The sequence below is a fragment of the Mytilus californianus genome, unplaced genomic scaffold (assembly GCF_021869535.1).
Source record: "Mytilus californianus isolate M0D057914Y unplaced genomic scaffold, xbMytCali1.0.p SCAF_5, whole genome shotgun sequence".
In the NCBI taxonomy this organism is placed as follows: domain Eukaryota; kingdom Metazoa; phylum Mollusca; class Bivalvia; order Mytilida; family Mytilidae; genus Mytilus; species Mytilus californianus.
In genome coordinates this window covers 26621702-26646333 of record NW_026262701.1, presented here as the reverse complement: position 1 = coordinate 26646333, position 24632 = coordinate 26621702, and the positions used below count along the sequence as shown (strand labels likewise).

General features: G+C 32.1%; 1 protein-coding gene across 1 annotated transcript in view; it reads right to left on the bottom strand.

Annotated features, from left to right (window-relative positions):
* LOC127701934 (E3 SUMO-protein ligase RanBP2-like) overlaps positions 1–24357 on the bottom strand; it is a 69188-nt gene extending 44831 nt beyond the window's left edge. Inside the window, exons 1-16 of the mRNA XM_052205903.1 lie at positions 24264–24357; positions 19220–19287; positions 16646–16759; positions 16297–16340; positions 15511–15560; positions 10797–10856; positions 10376–10435; positions 7834–7995; positions 6296–6426; positions 5779–5908; positions 4891–5065; positions 4229–4453; positions 3956–4045; positions 3324–3412; positions 1452–1751; positions 690–805 (exon numbers count right to left, since the gene is read on the bottom strand). Coding sequence (XP_052061863.1) covers positions 690–805; positions 1452–1751; positions 3324–3412; positions 3956–4045; positions 4229–4453; positions 4891–5065; positions 5779–5908; positions 6296–6426; positions 7834–7995; positions 10376–10435; positions 10797–10856; positions 15511–15560; positions 16297–16340; positions 16646–16759; positions 19220–19287; positions 24264–24323 — 1874 coding nt within the window. The 5' untranslated portion in view covers positions 24324–24357. The remainder of the gene's footprint in view (positions 1–689; positions 806–1451; positions 1752–3323; positions 3413–3955; positions 4046–4228; positions 4454–4890; positions 5066–5778; positions 5909–6295; positions 6427–7833; positions 7996–10375; positions 10436–10796; positions 10857–15510; positions 15561–16296; positions 16341–16645; positions 16760–19219; positions 19288–24263) is intronic.
* Between the last annotated feature and the right edge of the window lie 275 nt (positions 24358–24632).

Sequence of the window (24632 nt, the reverse complement as noted above, 5' to 3'; positions counted from 1 at the left end):
ATCAGTCAGTTAGCTTTCTTTTTTGAATTGTTATCACACTGTGTTGCCCTAGGCTTAATTTATGGCATGAGTTTAACTAATAGATGAAGGCAATACTGTGACCTGAAGTTAAGTCTTTGGTGGATAGTTGACTCACAGGCAATCTTAACCCCCATCTCCTTATTTCATACAATTAACATAACGCCAGGTATGTCAGAAATAGACCACATCTCCTTATTAATGAACATAATAACAGGTATGGTCAGAAATAGACCACATCTCCTTATTAATGAACATAATAACAGGTATGGTCAGAAATAGACCACATCTCCTTATTAATGAACATAATAACAGGAATGGTCAGAAATAAACCACATCTCCTTATTAATGAACATAACAGGTATGGTCAGAAATGGACCACATCTCCTTATTTCAATGAACATAACAGGTATGGTCAGAAATAGACCTCATCTCCTTATTTTAATGAACATAATAACAGGTATGGTCAGAAATGGACCACATCTCCTTATTAATGAACATAATAACAGGTATGGTCAGAAATAGACCACATCACCTTATTAATGAACATAATAACAGGTAAGGTCAGTATAACAGTAGTACCTTTACTTCTGTAAATCAGTTTAATTTGATGGCATTATTCAGGTTTCACTGTAACTTAATGTAGTGAATACAAATGTATCTACACCTACCTTTGTAACCTTTCAACCATACCAAGGACTTCTTTCCAATACATTGCTGCTCTACCATTATAACCAGTCAGTCTTTCTTGTCCTTCCACAGATCGGTCAGTCTCTAATTCCTTGACCTTTTGTAGAAGAGGTGTTATCTTAATTCAAAGTGTAATATGTACCCTCTATTCAAGTTTTTAGAATATCTTACAATCAACACAGATATTATTTTGTTGATTGATTGTTGATTGCTTAACATCCTATATTTTTTTAAGTTCAACATGTGTTTCATAGTCAACTACTTCTGGTATAAGAAAAATCTATAATTCAATTAACATTTGCCTGTAATTTCTACCTAAACTGATTCAAGGATTTTGCTAATTAGATATTTTCATTTTTATTTCCAAAATCTATAAGGCAAACAGAAATTAAATCTCTTTTAGATTCTCTAACATTAATTTTTTCTCCGTTAATTTGACCTAATGTGGTGGGACTAATATTGCTTTATATTTCAGTTAGAATATAACAAAATATAAAATGTTAATTATTAATTAGGAACCAAAGTAAAAATAATTCCTACTAATATGAATATCACAAAACTAATGTAATGAACACTAATGACTAACAGATCACACTTTCTTAGCATATCTAACAACCAGTTTTACTGCAAAGTCAGATTTTATATATACTGATGAATATATATTTCCAATTTTTAAAGAAAAATGATTCTGTCAGTTTACAAATCACATTTTTGCTCCATAAGAATGTAAATGAAATACTTACACTTTGATCAAAACTCTTTGCAATGTTTGTAATAGTGACTACAGACATCCCATGAGGTCCCTTTAATCTGACCACTTCCAATCCTCGTTGTATTGTAGCTCTTAATTTAGGGAAATTCTCCTTAGCCTTCCCTGTACAAAGCTTGTACATAGCTGTCCACCAGTCGACTTGCTGACTTGTACACAAAGTTGAACATAGGCAAGCAGGGAGAATGTAAGGCCTAAACTGATCCCTTCTATTGATTCGGCGCTGCTCCTCATAATTTATACTTGCACATCTCAATGCTGCCAGGAAAAATATCTAAAAGTATACAGAATTCTAACCACTTCAATACAGTCAAAACCAAGCCTTCATATCATTACTCAATAAACTGCTTTGCTGAGCGCAGCTGTATACGCCCGCAGAGGTCCAACCTTGAACAGTTGGGGCAAAAATGGACATAATATTCAAGCTTGATACAGGTCTGAATTTGGATTGTAATTAAATATTTGACATATTATAGGTTTCTGAATAAATGTAGTCAAAGAACTTGAAATTGGTTATATGAATTGAATTTATATTCAATTAAAGATTTCTTGCTGTTGTGCAATACACTGTGCTGCTGCGCAATACTTAGTAAATCTGTTGTCAGACTATAAACAAATAAAGTTCAACTAATTCTCAATGTCATATTAGAAATTTATGAAAATGTAAAGGGAGCTTACATCTATAGATATAAACAATTTACCAAAGTTTCATGAGAACTGTTAACAGCATTTTTGAGTTATTGTCCGAAAACTGGAAAATCCCACCTTTTTTAATGAATAAAACCCCATAACTCAGAAATGATAAATGAAAAATTTATAAAATTCTAAATGGAGCTTACATCAATAGATACAAAAAATTCACCAAAGTTTCATAAGAACTGCTGAAAGCATTTTTGATTTTTTGTCCGAAAACTGGATAATCCCCCTTTTTTTATGAATAAAACCCTGCAACTCGGAAACGTAAAATCTAAAATACATAAAAATCGAAAGGGAGCTCATGTCAATAGATATAAACAATTCACCACAATTTCTTGCAAGTTGGTGAAAGCATTCTTGGTTATTGTCCGAAAACTGGAAAATCCCCCTTTTTTTAATGAATAAAACCCCATAACTCAGAAACGTAAAATCTAAAATTTATAAAAAACGAAAGGGAGCTCAGGTCAATAGATATAAACAATTCACCAAAGTTTTATGCAAATTGGTTAAAGCATTTTTGAGTTAATGTCCGACATGTTGACGATGGACGGACAGACAACGGTATACCATAATACGTCCTGTAAACGGGCGTATAAAAATCATGTAAAAGTTTTGTGTATGCTAATAGAAACAAACTTTAAAGAGCTGATTGATTGTTGGCTATTTAACACCATGTTAAGAAAAATTTACTATGTTGCAGCATGAGCTAATTTATATCAAAACAATATGCCTAAAAGTTAGTTAAAAAAAAATCCAAAACATATATAAAACTGTTGTATGAATTAATAATAATTTACAAATAAACTTAAAAAATGATGAAATATAAGTCACATATGACATGTCACATTAGGTCTGTTGTTGAAATATGCCATATAAAAACAGAGTTGAAATGAGAAATTCTTCCCCATTTAATTGGGCATCTAATTACGAAGATTTGATGAAGGGCTTGAAAACCATTACTCCATCTAAAAGTTTTAAGAACAATTTAATTTTAATAATTGACAGTAACTTTAAAGAAGATGAGGTCTGTTTTTTAGTTGGACACATAATCTAATTTCTACCTCACGAGACAGATAATATTCAACGCATTTTTGGAAGACTGTAGTTTTATCATTCATGTCCTTGACCTGTTAAGTATATTTAAACCAACCTGAATATCCAGTTGACAAAGGGATTCCAAAGAAGCACTGTCAATATCATCTGTACTAAAGGGTAATTTGTTGAATACCGCCAACCCATCTGGAATGAAAAAAAAAAAATGTTTATATAATGTGTTGCTTATATATAACGCTGGAAAAAGTGTTCTCATCTTAAAATTGCTCACACTGACATTCATAACATTGTGTACAATTGTACTGTCAATTTAAAATTCAAAGATAAAATATTGCATTTGAACTCTGTCTTTGAGTTTTGGTTCTTAGCATTGTGTATGAATTTAATAAAATTTCGATGAGGAAAGCTGAAGTTAAGAGTGCGGAAACAAAATTGGGACAGACAGACCCCCAACCAACAGCTGGCAGCTATACATTTCCATGTTCATACTGTATGCACTTTCAGTTAATGAAACCAATATCAAGGTATCAGTGGCTGTCAGCTGAGGGAACCAATACTAAAATGCTACATAATCATTTCCATGTGTTTCGACTATATATTCCTTGCACTTGGTCCACTGATGGTTACCTTGATTGGCCTAATGCCCGGAGTAGCAAGAGAGATAAAAACAGGACAGTAAAAAATGTCCAGCTGGCTCAAATTTCTGTTGGAAACCCTGTTTACACTTACTATAAGAAAGAACCTGATCCTTCACAGAATATTTCTGTAATGCCAGCCATACCAACTGATCTAAGTTATCAGCAAACAGTTCCTCTACACCTACAAAAAAATACAGATTTTTTAAAAGTGCATTTGTAAATAAATGCAAAAAAGGTCTATGCTTGTAAGAGTTAATATGCAAATGCGACAACCTGCACAATCTAAACTATATATTTTTCAGTTTTAGCCACACATTTTCCTAAAAATCTGGCAATTTGTTCCTTTAGTATTATAGATACTTACCTTTATCATTCTCTGATACTAATTTTTTAGATGGTACAACAACCTGGGCTGTACAGAAATGATCAGACTGAATCAGATAAGATTTTTCCTTCTTTTCTCTCATCTCCCTCATTGTGAACATGACATCATAAAGCTTATCTCTGGCCTGTGGAGTACGTAATTGTTGTCGCTGAGTGTTCAGCTGTGTAGAAGCTTCACCATGCAACAGTGATGAGGCAATGTAACCTGGACAAAAAAACATTATGATAATGTGCTTTGTATTGATTGATTGCTTTCCGGTAAGCAAGCATTTCAAGCATATTTCTTTTAGCAAACCAATAATGGTATTTTATTCCCACTTTTAATACACAAGCATACAAAAGATTCCAATACTTAGTAAATACCCTCTAAAGAGCATTCTTTGCATATTTCACATGGCCTTGAACGAAAAATAATTCTAAGATTCACAGGGTCATATAGTGATCTGATGGTGATAACTTTTGATAAATACTCAATTTTTCAATTTAAATGTTAAGAAATTATTAGAATCTTCTAATGTCATTTCCTTATCAAACATCAAGAATCTCTGAATTGATTTAATCAGTTGGTATGAGAATTTGTGATTTAAAAAAATGTGAGAATCATTTCCAAACTCTTTATATTTATGTTATAGATAAACATACCAGCTTGACTAAGTCTGTAGCACCCAAACAGATAAACTCTGTCATAAAACTTCTGAAGCTGTACAGATTTGGATTGCACATACCATGCCGATGTTCTATTTATAACTGGGAAATTGTAACTCAGAAGGAAACAAACAACAGAAAATGAACTGGCATCTTTCCAAACTAATTGTCCCTACAAATAAATTTGTTTAATAGTCAATGAAAAGTATTTCACATATATAACATCATGGACCTATGGATGGTTTGGTGATGAATGTTCAATGGTAAATACAATGCATATCAGGACTAGATCATGTTGGTGTTGTATGCTTTGTATTTAACCAACACTATGAGCCAGATTTTTAATGTGCTAGTTCACAATGTTAACAGTCACCCTACCAGAACACACTTTTCGCTGGGTCTGAGCTGACCAGTCTTTGGTCTTCTGATTTAGAGATGATGATATTACAAAAGCATTCAATTGAAACTAATGTGGTACCTTTGTCCAATGTCATTAGATCAGCATGAAATGAAAAAATTTCATAAAGGGTCTCCAAACAACAGATCGAGTTTTGGAAAAACTTTGCCATTTAGTTTCAGAATTTGAGAAATCGTATACAGACCAATCAGAATCAGTAACTGCCTTGTTTTCATTCTATTAGACAGAAATAAGGAATTGAAAATAAAGGACCATTAGAAATAATCCCATATAGGACTGGTCTTTAAGGATGCAGTATTTCCATAGTGTTTGCTGAAAACTTATACGCAGCCATTTTTCAAATAATATTATTTATTAAATTCAGCTTTATAGATGTCTTGGTTGTTTGAGTTGCTATCACATTATTATATACTCCAAATCTCTCTTTTATTCATATCTTCAAAACTATGTTCATCCAATCAAAATACCTTATTAGCTCTTTTCAACAATAGTAAACCACAGAGGAAGTAATACATCCCTTGTACTTCACATAATACAGACATCCATTCAGGTTTCTGGGATTTCACCATCATAGCTTCTTGTAAACTCTGGTCAAGCCTAAAATCAATTTACATATAAACATTATGATTTAAAAAATACATTGGCTTACAAACAAGATGGATTTTTTGTGTTATAGAAAGTTCTACAGTATTGGGAATGGCATTACTTTTATTTGTATTTAAACAAATGATTCATTATTAAAGTATTTTTACATTTGACTACAAAATATTTTCATAATTTTTTTTTGTCACCAGTAATAACATATTCAAACAACTTTCAAAAGCATTGATGGAACAGCTTTCAAGTTATTGCATTGAAAAAATCTGGAGCCACCACCCATCCTACTGAAAAAATTATCACAAACTCCTCTAATTATTTAATTTTCCTGGGACAGATTTTCATTTGACTCCTAACAGGAAACAGAAACTATTGTACACAGCTTACATGTATAATGATTGTGCACAGGTAACAATTTCTCTCTCTTTGATCTGTAGGTACACCAAGTTACACAAAACAATTAAGCGATGCATGTGGAATGATGTATCAGCTTGACATCTTTCTTTTTTCTGGTAAGTCTGCAATGAAAGAACAGATAAGTATTTTACTGTTTGAGTTATTCTAAAAGGTCTCAAATAACATACATAAAACACAGAAGCAAATGGCCTTTTCTTGCAGTCAGCATTAACAAAGCAAATGATGAAATTTATATACTTTCTGGTGTTATCTACCTTTAAAAAATACTAGGCATTTTGACAAGGCACATTTTGAAACTGCTAAATAAATCATGTGCCATTTTTTGTGTCCATGTTACTTTACTGGTTATCCATTTGGTAGCTGGAATGTCCATATTTTTCATTTTTACTTTAAGTTCATATGGTCTAGAAAGGCACAAGGGGAGATCAGTGTGACGGTAAAACTGGTTTACCACAAGAAGATTTGTGCCTGTTTGCTGCTGCTGTTTGTTCCTCTATTTTTTGGAGGGGTCAGTTACTGGTGATTAGTATGATCTGTTGTACTGCTCAATAATAAACAGAAAGAACAAGAGTGCACATGCTGAAATGTCTAGCCTGCTTTACTGTTTTTTTTATGTTGAAAGTCATAAAGATAAAGGTTTTACTTCAAGTATCACATAAACTTTACATATTTAAAGATCCATGACAATGAGGTCAAGGTCAGATAAATCATGTCTAACAAACATGTTCACCTTACAATTATTCCATACATCAAATATAGTGGAATATTGCTTATGGTAATTGAAAAACAGACCAACACACAAAAACATGACATTGACCAATGAACCATGAAAATGAGGTCAAGGTTAAATGAAACCTGCCAGACAAACATGTTCATCTAACAATCAGTCCATACAATAAATATAGTGACCTATTGCTTATGGTATTTGAAAAACAGATCAAAACACAAAAACTTAACATTGACCAATGAAAATGAGGTGAGGGTCAGACATGGCCAGGCATGTACCCCTTTACAATCATTCCATATACCACATATAGTTGACCTACTGCTTGTAGTATCTGAGAAACTGACCTAATCCCTTAACTTTAACCTTGATCACTGATCCATGAAATGAGTTGATGTCAAGTGAACCCTGTCTGACAAACATGTAGACCCTTGCAAGGAACCCATATACCAAATATATTTATCCTACACTCATAAGTGAGAAATTCACATGACAAAACCATATAAATTTTTTTCAAGCAGACTTAACAATGAAATTGAGGTCAACGACAATGGACATATGACAGGCGGAAACTTTGTAACATTAGGTATCTGCATACAAGGTATGAAGCATCCAGGTCATCTACCTTATACAAGAAATAACAGCTTCATACAAATAGTTTAAGCCTCCACCGCATAGTAATCCATTCAAAAGTCGCAAGCAAGACAAAAACAGTATATGTTTTCCTTTGTTTTTCAACTATACATTTATTTAGGTGTTACCCAGTTTGTGATTTTATACATACTTGAAATACTCTAGAGGTGTTTTCATACCACACAATGTTGTCAACAAATGCTAGAGTTTTCTCTACATCAACTGTGTGTCTATAGGCATTGCCTACTTTGTCTTCTGATAGGTACAGGTCTATCAACTTGGTATGTAAATTTACTTCTGTGTAGTTTTTTGCCTACAAAAAACATTTGCATCAGTCAAAATTATTTAGCATATCATTCAAACTCTGTTCTTGATGATCTCCGTTAAAAGTTTGGTGACTACATTGAACTCATCCATCCCATTGAACTTGACATAAATGATTCCACAGTACAGCTAAGTCTGCCTTATATCTTTACTTGCAACTAGAAATTGATATGGTAAAATGTTGGAATATCTGTGTTACAGATGACCACATATATGATCCTATTGCTGTAGGCACAATCCTGTCCTTTTTACTGGATTGTGACATCACTAAATGAGACTAACCACTGATTTTGTACTTGCACCAGCAACACATGCGTTGCTACGAGGCAAATTATTTTGACAAGTTTATGCCAAAAATTAATATCTTTCTGATCAAAAAGGGACCCTCTACTCCCCCCACCTCATTATTTGATGGAGTAAGTGATGCTCATTCTTAAGTTTTATATGTTGATGGAGTAAGTGATGCTCATTCTTAAGTTTTATATGTTGATGGAGTAAGTGATGCTTGAAGCGCCAACCGTTATTGTAAATGGTTTGGCAGATATACAAATATCAATTAAAGTCAAAGTAATAAAACTGTTTTGAAGTCCAAACTTTGGATAATCAAGAAATAAGATTTGTTTAAATAGATAAAAGCAGCTTTATTAAAAGCTAATATCATTATTAATAGTTATTAATAAATCAATTAAATAGAATTGCAGTGTGTGCCAAAATACCTGAATAAATAATTTTGGGTCACTGTCTGAAACTCAGCTGTTCGCCAGCGGCTATAATTTGAAACTGACTATACTTTTCTCCAAACGTTTGAAAGATCAATTTAATCAATACACCTAAAAATAGTACGCGTGTACACAATTGTGAAAGTAAACCAAAATGGCCTTTAAATTGACAAGTATGATTTTGGATAATTCTAACATTATAAAAGGATAACTATGGATAAAATAGGATGCATTAATAACTTCTGAATAAGGTAATTATGTTGTAACTATAGAAAATCATTCCGCATAACAAGCAAGTGTACAAAAGTGAAAATATGTATGACCTAGTTTCGCGGAAAATATACACCGGGAAATACAAATGAAAAGCAATGAATGAAGGTTATTATTAAAAGAATACTGTAAATAATCGTGGCACAACAATGTTCATTCTTAAGTTTTATATGTTGATGGAGTAAGTGATGCTTAAGTTTTATATATAGTGTTTTATACTGTTGTTTAACTTTTCATTATTTTGTCAAGGTATTGCTGGTTGTTCTTGTGATGTTTTATACTGTTGTTTAACTTTTCATTATTTTGTCAAGGTATTGCTGGTTGTTCTTGTGATGTTTTATACTGTTAAACGTTTAACTTTTCATTATTTTGTCAAGGTATTGCTGGTTGTTCTTGTGATGTTTTATACTGTTGTTTAACTTTTCATTATTTTGTCAAGGTATTGCTGGTTGTTCTTGTGATGTTTTATACTGTTGTTTAACTTTTCATTATTTTGTCAAGGTATTGCTGGTTGTTCTTGTGATGTTTTATACTGTTAAACGTTTAACTTTTCATTATTTTGTCAAGGTATTGCTGGTTGTTCTTGTGATGTTTTATACTGTTGTTTAACTTTTCATTATTTTGTCAAGGTATTGCTGGTTGTTCTTGTGATGTTTTATACTGTTGTTTAACTTTTCATTATTTTGTCAAGGTATTGCTGGTTGTTCTTGTGATGTTTTATACTGTTAAACGTTTAACTTTTCATTATTTTGTCAAGGTATTGCTGGTTGTTCTTGTGATGTTTTATACTGTTGTTTAACTTTTCATTATTTTGTCAAGGTATTGCTGGTTGTTCTTGTGATGTTTTATACTGTTGTTTAACTTTTCATTATTTTGTCAAGGTATTGCTGGTTGTTCTTGTGATGTTTTATACTGTTGTTTAACTTTTCATTATTTTGTCAAGGTATTGCTGGTTGTTCTTGTGATGTTTTATACTGTTGTTTAACTTTTCATTATTTTGTCAAGGTATTGCTGGTTGTTCCTGATGTTTTATTGTCTCTTTGGTATCTTCTGCCTAATAACCCTCCTCTGTTTAGAACTTGGGTATAATAAAGAGAAATAATGGTTTGAAATAAAATATTGTTCTAATGCTGAGAAGTAACCTCTTTCTGGGTAAACAAACTTGAAATTGAGCTGCCATAACTGAGTCAATCTGACTGTCAAGATCTAACCACAATTAAATCAATCTAACTGACAAGATCTAACCACAATTAAATCAATCTAACTGACAAGATCTAACCACAATTAAATCAATCTAAACCATAGAAACTAACAAGAAACTTTAACAATTATTGGTGCTCTCTGTAATTAGAACAAATTCCTGAGCATAAATAAACATACTAATTGTTTTGCGTAAAAATCTTCTAGATCTTCAAAGTTGGCTCCTGACATTACTCTTTCCTGGAAAATAAATCATTTTCTATGTCTACATTAAAAGAAAAAGTCCAACAATCAATGGATATTAAGTCAAAACAGTATGCGTCTTTCAAGCCTTTGGTTTTCCAAATTTATTTTTGTATATCAAATAATGATAAGAAGTATTAATTTCCTCATCTTTAATGGTAAATTTGTTAAAAAATCAAATCATTTGAAAAAGGATATGCGTGTTTTGGTAACCAGATCTGAAATTCAATTGAGCTTAATTCTAGAGTACAACCTTAAATGTAACTATTTTTATAGGTTGATTTTGTTGCATAAAATTAAAGGTAGCCCAATTTTACAGGAGCTCATATGTCTTACAAAATCACCAAGTTCTGCTTACCTTCAATTTAAATAACACAGAACTGTTATGATGAAATCTTTCAGCTTGTTCTACCCAATACTGCTCAAAATAAAGAAACAAACATTCATTATAATAAACTGTTGACACAGAGATATGGCTCGCCTATCGTCATAAAATTCAGAAAAAGACAATCTGATAGAAAGCAACATTGCTTATGTATTCAGTCACTGGACCATGATCAAGTGGACAGGGTCTGAAAATGGTCAACAAACTGAGATGTACAGACAGTAATGTAACTTTATAGAAAATATCATTGTTTATTGTAAGTAGTTCCTATCAATATAACTTAAGCAGAAAAACTTAACATTGAAAATTGCTTATTAATTACTGGACTATGTCCTAGGGGGCAAGGCCTCAAAATAGTTGTCAAACTGATATGTACCAATAGTAATACAACTTTATATTTAAGGTAAGGTTTGCGTACACAGGGAGATAACTCAAATTCAAATAATTAAAAAATGGAGGGACCCGCCATTACCGAAAATAAAACAACACCTACCTCAAAATTGGCGTTTTGATGTGATTTGATCAAAATTTGAATCGTAGAAGTAACGTTATGACCTTCAGTTTGTTAGTTTTCATTTATATGACGTCACGTTTAGCCATAACGTCTTTGTGCAAAAACCATTCATGAAGTTTCGCGGAATTTTATTTTATTTCAAAATTGTACATTTTTATGCCCCCGCCAAAGCAAACGGGCATTGAGTTTTATTCTTGTCTGTTTGTACGTCCATCCGAATGTAGTATCATAGTGTACGTCCGTTTTTACAAAATTGGTTTCCGTTCTTTAACTTTTGTTTGCCTCAACCAACTGATATGAAACTTATGCACAATGCCTATTACCACAAAAACACAGAACAAGTTTGAATTTTGATGTCGTCAAGTCGGACAGGGGGTACCTTTTTCCTTTCTCCCATGTCCCTTCTCTTGTCTCCCGCCGTAAAACCTTAAAAACTAATGTATGGGAAGCTCCTTTCACAAGATAGAAGTGTGGTTTATTCTTTTTTTTATGGATGCATTCAAAATGTGTCTTTCAGACACAACTATAGTATTGTGTCGTCCTTAACATGCCTGAACTATTTGCCACCGGACATTTAACAACCTCTTATCAAACAAACTTCTATGCATATCAGTCCACTTCGAAGCAATTTATCTAAAAGCAAGGATGGTAACATGTGTCTCTACACATGCACGGACTCACTATAAAATCTGGGAAATTGTTAGTTTTTAGTCTTTCTCTGTATATAAGAGCTCAAAATGAAGCTCAGGGTATTTTTATGAGGTCGATTTCTGAATTTTTCGTCTCTGTTCTAAACCTCTAGTTTGCTTCAACCAAATGTTATAAAATTTATACGTAATGCTTTATAATGTTTTATGTTTATGCAAGAGGGGGCATCATCAGTGTCCCATGGACATTCCCCATTTATTCCAAGCTCTAACGTATTATTTCTTTTTGTAACGCATTAGAATCGGAATAACATTACTGTGGTTGAAGAGTAGCCACAATCAATTTTGATTTGACGGTCGCAAATTTCCGTTTTACTGTCGATGCGTAGTAAAACTGCATTTGCGAACATCAAAATCGCAAATTGACGGTGGGGACTCCTAAACTACAGTACCGTTACTCCTGTGAACTTCATTGAATTGATTTTAATTTAATGAAATAATGTGGAAGATACATATTACAGGTCTACATAACTTCATTTCTTATTTTATATATGAACAAAACATATACGGCTGGTCATTTGTATTCCCGGGCCATATTCTGTTTCGTCTATCATCATGGAGGGGCCTGATGGGGGGGGTCTCATCACAATTCACGAGATGATTTTTTTGTCAATCACGATTCACAGAAAATAAATTTCCATGATCACGGATCACGAAAATATAAAAAAAAATAAATCTGTAGAAAAACGGATCACGATAGCGAAAATGCGCCGATCACGAAGAACGAAAATAACCCATCAGGCCCCTCATCATGTATAGGAGCATGTAGTTTGTTTGTTTGGTCAAAGACTCCAAATCTGAACATCATGTGTAACAATTGGACAAATCAGATTTAAATGAATGGAATAAACACGGCTGCTGTAAATGACTTTACTAGTCAAAACTGATGTTTTTTCATCCAATTTCTGCATACAAACAATTAACAAAACATGGGGCAATAAAGCAATTTTCATTACTTTTAATGGCAATTAGAATGCTATCCTAATATTCAAAATATTACAGTTTGAAGGACAAAGAAAATAAGTGTTTCCTTCAAAATCAGAGTCTTGTACATGTATTAATACAAAAGTATGACCAAAGTTCAACACCTCCCCTTCGACTGATAGTTATGGGCATAAAAGTCAATGGTAGACATCAAAAGTTCAATGTAGGATAAAAAAACTTAAGTTCACAGTTTTTTACAAAAATGGTGGACCCGGAAAGGGGATATTTTGGGCTTTTTGTTGTCATGGCAACGGAATTTTTTAACCCCAAAATTAAAAAATCTTGTTTTTAGGAACTTTTTTAAGAACTTTTGAATTAAAATTTATCATTAATGAACAGTCAGAGATATAACTCTATAGGGTTATTACAGAAAATAACTTGTGTGTGTTATTACAGATACTTTCATGAGTTGTCTACTCTTTATTCCTTAAATTTTCTTAATCTGTAATAACATATGTTTGTTATTTGTAAAATTATTTCATTTATAGTGGCCTCTAGGGATCTCTTGAGACTTTGCGCAGAAACTAAATGCATAGCCTTGATAACTAATTTTTTAATTAAATTAATAAATTTTTGATTAACCATGGTAAATCAATGAGACAAGGCTATTAAGGGATAAACTTAGCTGTGATAACAAGGCTTAGTTATTAAAGGAATTTAACTTATTATATAAGACACTTGGGAATTACTGAGAAACTTGCGCAGAACCTCATTACATGCTCTGGTCATTATTTCTTACAATAAATTAAAATGCATTGTAATTAAGCATGATGTATGTCTGAGCAAATGCTTTGAAGTGATATAGAGAAGCTGTGATAACACCCTTTAGTTATTACAGGCATACTTTTTCTGTAATAACATATAGGTGTACTATGCAAAATTGGCAAACTATGAACTGTTATATCTTTCAATAGTTAAGTATACATATAGACAAAAGTAGTACCAATAGAACTTTTATACATTTTAACTAAACTAATTATGTATATTGTCCCTTTGAAACATATAACATACATAAGTTATCACAGTTCTTTGATTTTTTAGTCCACAATAACAAATGTATGTTATTTTTCTGTAATAACCCTATAGAGTTATATCCCTGACTGATGAATGGACCACAATTATTTATACATGTTTTATTCAGTTTTATTTTTTTATAGTCACTTGCATATATTATTATTTCAGAAGAATTTAAATACAATTTTCCCTAAAAAACGTCAAAAATTGCAATTTTGAGCTTTTCACTTGAAAAAACGGGACGGGCAATTTTCGATTTTTTTTCATTAAATGATTGGGCACTCCTCCCTGAACAAAATGATGTATCATATTGGTATAATATCACTAAGAAAAAAATCCAGGTATCATGCAAACCTTACCTTAATATCAATGGTTTATCACAAGTAGTTCCTTCAAACTAACTTAAGCAGAAAACTTAACAATTGTTGACGCTTGAGCCGTCGCCAGAAAAGCAATCCCTATGTCTCACATTCCGCGACGAAATCTGCAACTTTAGTCCCAGGTGAGACAAAAACTGCTATTACTAATATAAAATAACTTTTTTTTGCGTAATCACATTTTAAATTATTAAGTAATGACCTTATTATGCAATATTTTTGTCGTAACATCACACTTTGGACCAATCATTCCCAAATTTATAGTTTCAGCTTAATTTGCTTTTGCTGTAACCTGATTCAGAAATATTTTGTGTCTATGGATTCAATATAATGATTGAACAGTTTGGATTGCTAGTTGCAGCCAAAGGTTTCCCAAAGCTTGTAGGTCCTAAAGGATACACAAAATCATCATATTTTGACAATATATCCAAAATGTGCTGTTTTTGGAGACTAATATGAGAAGAAATTTTATTTACCTAACATTGAGACTTTTGAAACTGATCCATTTAAGAAGCAAATTATGGTTTTTTTGGGGTCTTTTATGGTCGTTTTAATTGCAGGCCATATTTGGCCAAAAGTGAACCTTGTCCTTTCAGTTAGCAATTAGGCTTAGGTCTATAGATTTCCTGAAAAGCCTGTATTTTAAAATTTTCAATATGGGGAAATATTATAAAGGAATATACCCACTGGCGCATGTATGAACATACAAGAGAGTTTATTTTAAAATTAATGTTTCTTGCATTTCATGTTTTTGAAAAAAGTTAATATCCTTAAATACTTGAAGCATAGATCTGTGACTTTTTTCACTAATAATCTTACGAGTAAAAATACTTTTCTTTTGTTTGAAATCTACATCCATATAAAAATGGTAAACATTTTTTTATGGTTTGCTTTAAGTGGCTTTCAATGATTCAATTCATATAGGATGGGATCAATAGTTTTTATCAATTCCACCAAATAAGTTCTCGACATGCCAAAAGGACATTTGAGTCTGAAATCATACTTTCTTATACTCAAAGCTCATTCTGTAAATTTCCCGTAAGTGAGTATTAGACAAGTATTTAAACCATTAATGTCATTTTATTACTTACTTTAGCTCTTTCAGGGTCAATACTCTTCAAACTACCATACAATTCACAAACTGTAATTAAATATCATTTTATCTTATATTTGTGTATACATATATATATATACATTTGCTAAGTTATATCACCAAATCAGAGATGCAATTCTTCCATGGAAAATGTTTCCTCCCACAGCTATTTATGCAGGTTTTACGACAGACAACAAAAGGCCATGACAAGTTATATTCAAGCAAGTTTGTAATTCTATTGAAATAGTTCAATGGTAACTTTTGTCAACAAATAATAGAAATGATTTAGAAAATCTAGAATACTGTGGATTCATTACAACTGTGGGGTATTAATTCAATGGACATACATAAACAATCAAATACAAATTACCTATAAAAAAAATGCAAAGAATTTGTCAAATCCACAAAAAAAGGGTACCCACGAAAATTTAGTTTCCTTCATCCACAAACACTGGAACCAACGAAATTATGAATTCAGTTTCATAATTTTCATAACTTGTAAAATCAAATAAAATATGTACATGTATGTTTCAGATTTACTTTGAACTTGGGAGACCCTAATGATTTTATGATTTCATGCATTTGGATATTTTTCAGTTTTCATTATTTATATTTTGCTTTACTGCATTTCAAATTTGTAATTTTTGGTTTTGCATGCAATATTACTGATCTTAATACCCTCTCTTTCTCTCACTTGTTCAATTTAATTTGGAGATTCACTTGATTTAAACACAACCACTGCAACAATAAGAATCAATTACACATATCAATATTTTATACTTACTTTTCAGAAGTAAATCTTTTTGCTTACTATCTAGTTGGAATGACCTGAAGAAGAAAAAAAAAATTTAATTATATGAATGTTGAAAATTTCTAAAGCTTAATGTAACAGTGAATCTTTTACAGCTTGGTACTCTTTCCTTTTGGAAAAAAAAATGCTGGTAAATATTCCATTACAAAATATTCTTGCGGTTTCATTTGTATGAGACATGTTAACCTGATCCAATCATCTATATCAATCGTTTTTAGATCTTGCATATATATCATAAGTTATTTAACTAAATGGATAGCAAGGTTTGTTGTGGATTTTCCCACTTTTTCAAAATTTATTTCTGTATGTTAACCATGTGTACCTTTTGTAACTTTCAATAGCATCTTCTTTGTTTTTGCTGGATTCTAAAATCTGTCCCATCAATTTATGAGCCTGGGGTACATTCTCTCTAGTACTGATGTAAGATGCTAGGTACCTTAAAATGCAGAATTCAATTCAATAAAAAGACATTCATTGTGGAGAAAAGGAAAATGTAGAGATAACCAAGATAAAGATGCCAAAAAGAAAATAAATTAAGGTATTCGAAAGATTACAAATTAAGCTTTTCAGTTAAATCTATTACTTCTCTTTATCTATAAAAGGAAAACATAATTCAAAATTCTTTTCACAAACTATCAAACTGTACATAATAAGGGCCGTCATAAACTGATAGATTAAAGTGATGAACTCAAGAAGATTATTACTTTTTCTGAGTTTATGTTTAAGATTTCAAATTTTGAGAAAAAACAATTGAAAAATTACTTGTTTCAAGTGTGATTTACCATGTTTACATAATTAAATGCTGATTTGATAACTTATTAGCAAAATTTGCTCATTTGTCAGTTTTCATTATAGAGATCAGAAATGCAGAGGCATATTCATTAAAGCAAAATGTCAAACTTTAGATTTTAATTTAAATTCTAGTGTCATTCCAAATAAATGGTGAATGAGTCCATGGGACGCAGATGATGCCTTTGCTTGCATATAATGTTATAAAGGGACATAACTCAAGAATGGTAAAAGTGACCCTACCCAAATTCGTACTTGCTCTGAGTTTTGTGGTAAGCATTGTGTATAAGTTTCATAACATTTGGTAGAGGTATACATAAGTTAGAGAACGGAAACGAAAAATTCAGCAATTTTTCCATTTGTAATGGGGCATTACTCTAGAAAGGTAAAAGTGATGCCCCCAAATTCAAACTTCATCTGTGTTTTGTGGTAATAAGTATTGTGTATAAGTTTCATAACATTTGGTTGAGGCAAACTTATGTTAGAGAACAGAAACCAATTCTATGGCAGGGGCATACAAATTTTCTCTTCTTGACACTAGAAGTCTCAATATTTTCCTAAATTATATTTTGACATAAAATTCTGTGACACAGGGTAATTGTTAAGTTTTTTATCTATAAAATTAACTATGCACAGAATTAAAACATGTTTCAATTAAACAATAAATAAAATGCTTCGCTGATCGCAGCCTGATACGACCGCAGTGGTCCAACCCTGAACAGTTGGGGCAAATTTGGACACAATATTCAAGCTTGATACTAGCTGAATTTGGATTGTGATCAAATTTTTGCCATAATATAGGTTTCTGACACAAAATAAATGTGGTCAGAGATTTTACAAATTTAATGCGCAATACTGTGCAATTGAAGATATCTTCTTGAAACTTTTTCAAAAATTTGAAATTTGAAAAATGAAAAAAAAAAAATGAACCATTTTAAAAAATATTGGAACCCCCCCCCCCCCCTCCCCCCCTTTCAAACTTTTTAAATCCCCCTTGGAGCATTAACCATCAAACTCAATCCCATTCTTTCCTTTGTAGTATGAAACCTTGTAGTACAATTTTATTGAGATCCATACACTTTAACATAAGTTATTGTGTGGAAACTTTGAAAATGCTTGTTTTGGCTCTTTTTTTGCACTTAATTCATGCATGTTAGAAAATTATAACAACACCATTGTAAGGGATGTAACTCTAATGCAAAACAATTTTTTTTTTTGACATAATATAGGTTTCTGACAAAAATCAATGTGGTCAAAGATCTTATAAATCCATTGCGCAATACTGTGCAATTGAAGATTTCTTCTTGAAACTTTTCAAAAATTCGAAATTTTAAAAATTTTGAAAAAAAATATGAATCCCTTAAAAAAAATTGGAAAAAAATTCCCCCCCCCCCCCCAAACTTTTTGAAAACCCACTTGGAGCAATAACCCCAAAACTCGATCCCAGCCTTTCCTTTGTAGTACAATTTCAGAGAGATCCGTACACTTACACACAAGTTATTGTCTGGAAACTAGAAAAATGCTTGTTTTTGGACCTTTTTTGGCCCCTAATTCCTACATGTTTGGGGCAATTAACCCCAAACTCAATCCCAGCCTTCCCTTTGTTATATGGAACCTTGTGGTACAATGTCAGAGAGATCCATACACTTACAAGTTATTGTCTGGAAACTAGAAAAATGCTTGTTTTTGGCCCTTAATTCCTAAACTGTTGGCCCCACAACCCCTAAAATGAATCCCAACCTTCTACTTGTGGTATTAAACATTGTGTTACAATTTCAGAGCAATCGAAATACTTATACACAAGTTATTATCCTGAAAATAGAAAAATGCGTGTTTTGGGCCCCTAATTCATAAACGGTTGGGACAATCATCCCCAAAATCAATCCCAACCTTCCTTTTGTGGTATTAAACCTTCTTAAAAAATTTCATAAAGATCCTATCACTTAAACCAGAGTTATTGTCCGGAAACCAATGTGTCTTTGGACGACGACGCAGATGACAACACAGACGATGACGACATCATACCATTATACGATCCCAAAAATTTTTTTGCGGTCGTATAAAAAGTAGATATACATGTCATGATGTGCAGTATACATGTATATACCTTTTAGCAGTTTCATAGTCACCAGCTTCATTGTATAACACAGATATCTGGTATCCTCTGGAATTTTTCTGAAAGAAAATGAATGGTACATTGTATACAAATCTATCAATATAAATGTTGTATCAATTGTAATACAGTGAAAACAGTCTGTTCCAGATTTTTAGGATTGAAGACACCTGTTTGGTTTACACCGATTAAAATAATAGAGAATAACCTGTTTGTCCCGATTTGGTTGTTTAGTTCAATGAGTTTCCACTTTACATTCTTGGATTAGGTTTGAGAAAAAGAAATTTAACATCCTAGGAATCTGGTTCTTTAAGGCATTCACCTGATTACTCAATCTAGCAAGAAATTTCATTTCTGTAAAAGACAGTCTAGTTCCCTAAAAAAATGTATTAGTTTCTTGTCGAACTAAACCCAGTGTCAGTTTTTTACATTGAGAGAGAGATAGATATGATATTATACTATATTGCTGGCAAGCTCATTTAAAAGGGGGGAGGGGGGGGGGGGGGGGGGGGGGGTGGCTTTTAACATTTAGGAAGATTGTTTTTAACATTTTTAAGCAAGTTCAAAATCAGTCAGCAAACAAAGTACATTATACCTTTGTATTCGAGTCATTAAATAAGCCATGGCTTCTACTGACCCCTCATCTTGGAATCTCCAAATGAAATTTCTCTTCACAAGATAATATGTATAATATACTTATCAAAATTAAAACTTAAATAGGTATGCACAATTAAACCAAACTTATGAAATTATATGGGTCAGTGTTTTCCCTAGGCTATTCAAGCATTGCGGTACCTTTACGCATAAATTTCGACCGCCATGCTTTCATCATTGCCGCAATGCATAGAGCTATGTGTGAAAATTATAACTGTGTAAAATATCTATTATCGATATTTTGAAAGTGAAGTGACAAGTGACAACACTCCACATGTGTTTTAAACTCATCCGACTGATAATTGGATGCATCACGTCGCGCGTGCCGGGATTTTACAACCTTCTTAATTAGTTGGTTATATATCGAGACTTCGGTTACATGATAGAAGTTGCCAGTTAGCTGATAAATAAATAGTCAGATTAATCTCCAATGCATATCTTTCTGTGCTTAATAAAAAAAAAGAACCTTTTCCAGTATAAATTTCACCTTTAAAACAGGTGTTTGACATTGTTATTTTACTGTGATCATTAAAAAAGTAGAAATTTAAAATTTGGTATAGTCTCTGGTATTATAAAATAAAACTAACGTCATTCCACCGAGAATGGACAAAACTTTTGTTTTAATAAAGTTTCACAGTTTTTTCATCAGCTATATTTACATCGATGAATTATTTTTTGATTGGTCACAACAATCCGTTATTTTTAGATTAGTTGCGGTTGATTGATTATATCAAAGAATACACATCACCGCCACCGGGCCGAGAAAAAGATGTGTCTTATGAAATATTTAAAAGATTTGATAGAAAAACTTTCAAAACATACGTAGTTATTAAGGGAAATATTGTTCTTAATAAACTTGTGAAACATTGAAATAAAAATAGAACAACACAAGTTTATTCAAAACAATATTTCCTTAAATAGATAGAATGGTTTCAGCATCAACAGCAAGTTGTTAAATAAAACTTTGAATGTCATCATTGCTTCACAGAGATTTTACAGGAAACAATAAAACAAAGTTTATTTGCGTTAATTACAGAAGTCGTCAATGAAGAATACCTGACATATGGATGACAATGTTTGGAAGCTAAGCTGACATTTTATTTCATGACACTTTTTAACTATTTTTTTTAAATACATCCCTGTCCGATTTATTTACAACGCTTCATAATTGTAAAAATCCTGTCTTGCCGAAGTGAAAGAAATTTAGCCCCACTTGTGTAAAAAACGGCAAATGAATCCGCTACACTTAAGCTTCATTGAAATCTCTGTGAAGCAATGATGACATTCAAAGTTTTATTTAACAACTTGCTGTTGATGCTGAAACCATTCTATCAGCAAACTGAGGATACTGTTAGTGAAAGAATGTAAAGACATGACATTTAGGCAGATAATGAACAAAGTTGCCAGTCTCTTTTCTGTCTAAGTATGCAGCAATTGGTCTTCTTTTGCCAGCTTCAATAGCTGATTGTGAAAGGTGTTATTCATGCTTAAACAGAGTTAAAACACCTTTGAGAAAAAGACTATGCCAAAAAGTGCTGAATTGCTTAATGCATATATCAATTGAAGGACCAAAGGAGGAAGATTTTGATTTTGAAAAATGTGTGATGACCTTTGGAAAGTTGAAACAGAGGAGGATATCAACAAAATAATGTGTACATGGCATTAATTTGTAAATAACTCTTGCAGACTGGATTATTTTTATTATTGTTTATAAGGTCTTTCATTAATTCCTCTCATCTATATTAAATACTTTAAAGTTCCATGACTTATATGACTTGCTGTACCTATAATAAAACAATTAGATTGGTATATGGCTTTAAACATATAAATTATGTAGTGTAACTATTTGTGGAAAAAGAAGCGTCACGTGCCGCGTTGCAAATTCACCATGGACCCACCATGCATGAAAAATTTTCTAGGGAAGACACTGTATGGGTTCCCGTTTTCTTCAACTTAAAATTATTCAGAGACCTTGACGTCACCGTTAAATCTGACAGGCTATTTCACTGATTCACTACTCTAATGGAAGAAAGTATCTATTTAGTCTATGTGTTCTCCTACAAGGTTAATGTGGTTTTGATAAATTATTTCTTTTAAATAGCTAATATTTCAAACATATATATTAATGTCAATAATGAAAAGTTTATGAAGATGTCCATCAAAAGTTTGGGATCAAATCTCAAAAGTTATAAAGTTTTGGATCTCTAAACATACATTTTTTGTTATTTTGCCTTCGGAGTAATTGAAAATGCAGTTTACTATATTTTCAACACAGACACTTGTATCTATCCATGGGAAGAACCACTATCAATGTATATTTAGGAGAACTACTTTTTTTACCTCTCTGCTTCAAAACCGGAAGCAAGACAACTCACCCCACTGGCAAATCGCCCCACACCAACTCCCCCCACTTTTTCACCAACTAGCCCCACTTTTTAAAAAATCACCATACACTGGTTTACCAACTCACCCCACTTATTAAAAAGGGTTAAATCCATTTCAATTTACTCCTGCCAACTCGTCCCTCTTATGAAGATGCGTAAAATCCCGATGAATATAGAATAAAGGTCTGCCAACTCGCCCCACTTATGAAAACTTATCTTCTCAGAAAAAAAAAATCGAAATTTAATATATGATTATGATTGCAAATAAATGATGTATCACTTCTTAAAATAGAATTGTAGATACATTATTTATTATAATGTAATTTACGTATTTATTGGAGAATAACTTTATTCTTGCAAGCTTAGTTATTTGCAAAAGCGAGACATAGCGATCCTACATTCCGTCGGCGGCGTCGTTGTCTTCCGGCGTCGTCCACAAATATTCACTCTGTGGTTAAAGTTTTTGAAATTTTAATAACTTTCTTAAACTATCCTGTGTTTCAACCAAACTTGGACAGAAGCTTGTTTATGATCATAAGATAGTATCCAGAAGTAAATTTTGTAAAAAAAAAATCATGTTTATCCGTATTTTACTCATAAATGAACTTAGTTTTTCTGCCAGTTAACATAACATTCACTCTGTGGTTAAAGTTTTTCAAATTTTAATAACTTTCTTAAACTATCCTGGATTTGTACCACACTTGGACAGAAGCTTGTTTGTGATCATAAGATAGTATTCAAAAGTAAATTTGTTAAAAAAAAAATCCTGTTTATCCGTATTTTACTTATAAATGGACTTAGTTTTTCTGCCAGTTATCATAACATTCACTCTGTGGTTAAAGCTTTCAAAATTTTAATAACTTTCTTAAACTATCCTGGATTTGTACAAAACTTGGATAGAAGCTTGTTTATGAACAAAAGCTAGTATCTAAAAGGAAATTTTGTAAAAATTTATTTCCTGTTTTTCCGTATATTACTTATAAATGGACTTAGTTTTATTCCAGTTCACATTACGTACAGTAATGACAGTCTGCAGTTAAGTTTTTGAAACATTTATTAGATTCATAAACCTTCTTGGATTTTTACCAAACTTGAACAGAAATTCTTACAATCAGAAGATATTATCTACAGGAAAATGTTTAATAATATTTTCCCCATTTTTGTTAAACCCTTACAAATTTTTTATAAGTGGGGCGAGTTGGCATGACTAAATTCATTGGGATTTTTCTACTTTTTTGTAAGTGGGGCGATTTGGCAGACCTATATTGAACAGGATTTTACCCTTTTTCATAAGTGGGGCGATTTTTTAAAAAGTGGGGCGATTTGGTGTGGGGCGATTTGCCAGTGGGGCGAGTTGTCATGGATTCTTCAAAACCTTATTTTGTTGTCAATTCATGCTCAAATTTCTTGTTCCATACCCCATTCTATTCATGAAATGTTTTTCTTTTAGATGGTATGCATTGTATTTACCCTTAGAGTACCCCTTACATGCAAATTACACAAGATTTGTCAATAAATTTTCATATGATCGTTTTTAGTCCACCTACAAAATGAATTGACAGCAAAATAAGGTTTTGAAGCGGAGAGGTGAAAAAAGTAGTTGGGTACCTTCTCCTAAATATATGTTGATAGTGGTTCTTCCCATGGATAGAAACAAGTGCCTGTGAATTTGAACTGTAAATTTACGTAGCATTCGGGAATATTATAACCCGTTTGAGCAACTGGTTCCAACTGCTGACTTAATGGAATGATAAACGGGAAGTGATCTGGAACATACAACTCCCGTTAATAATGGAGATTTTACTTCGATGGAACATAAAAACAACTAATTTTTTTAATCTGTATTTATTTACTTCTTCCTTGGTATCATTATTTTACAGAACACAAAATTTTGTCCTACCTGCCCCCTTTTTTCTCAGAAAGCCACTTTCACTTTCAATTATTACTTAAAACTTCGACCAGTATAAGTATTTTTGTGATTGAACATACTGAAGTATTACCTCTTTTTCAGGAATATTTGATACATATCTATCGACGTCTCTTTTATTACGTCTTGACATTTTTCATTCATTAACTTTCGTTCATGCCGGCGGATTGCAAAAAAAAAAACTTTAAAATATGAACCAATAAGATTACATTTTACAACGACAACTTCAGTATGGCCAATCAAATTCGGTGTTATATTTTTAAGTTTGCCGCTTATTCGTAGGGTATCGGATATTTTCTGCATCGAGTGCGATAAACCCAAATACACTCGATAAATTCCCGCGGTTTTTAAACTTGCACAGTTCGTCAGCGATGAATGTTTTTCTATTTTTCGGTCTTAATTTTCTTTGAAAATATTGTTTTTCACACTTCTGGAAAATTTC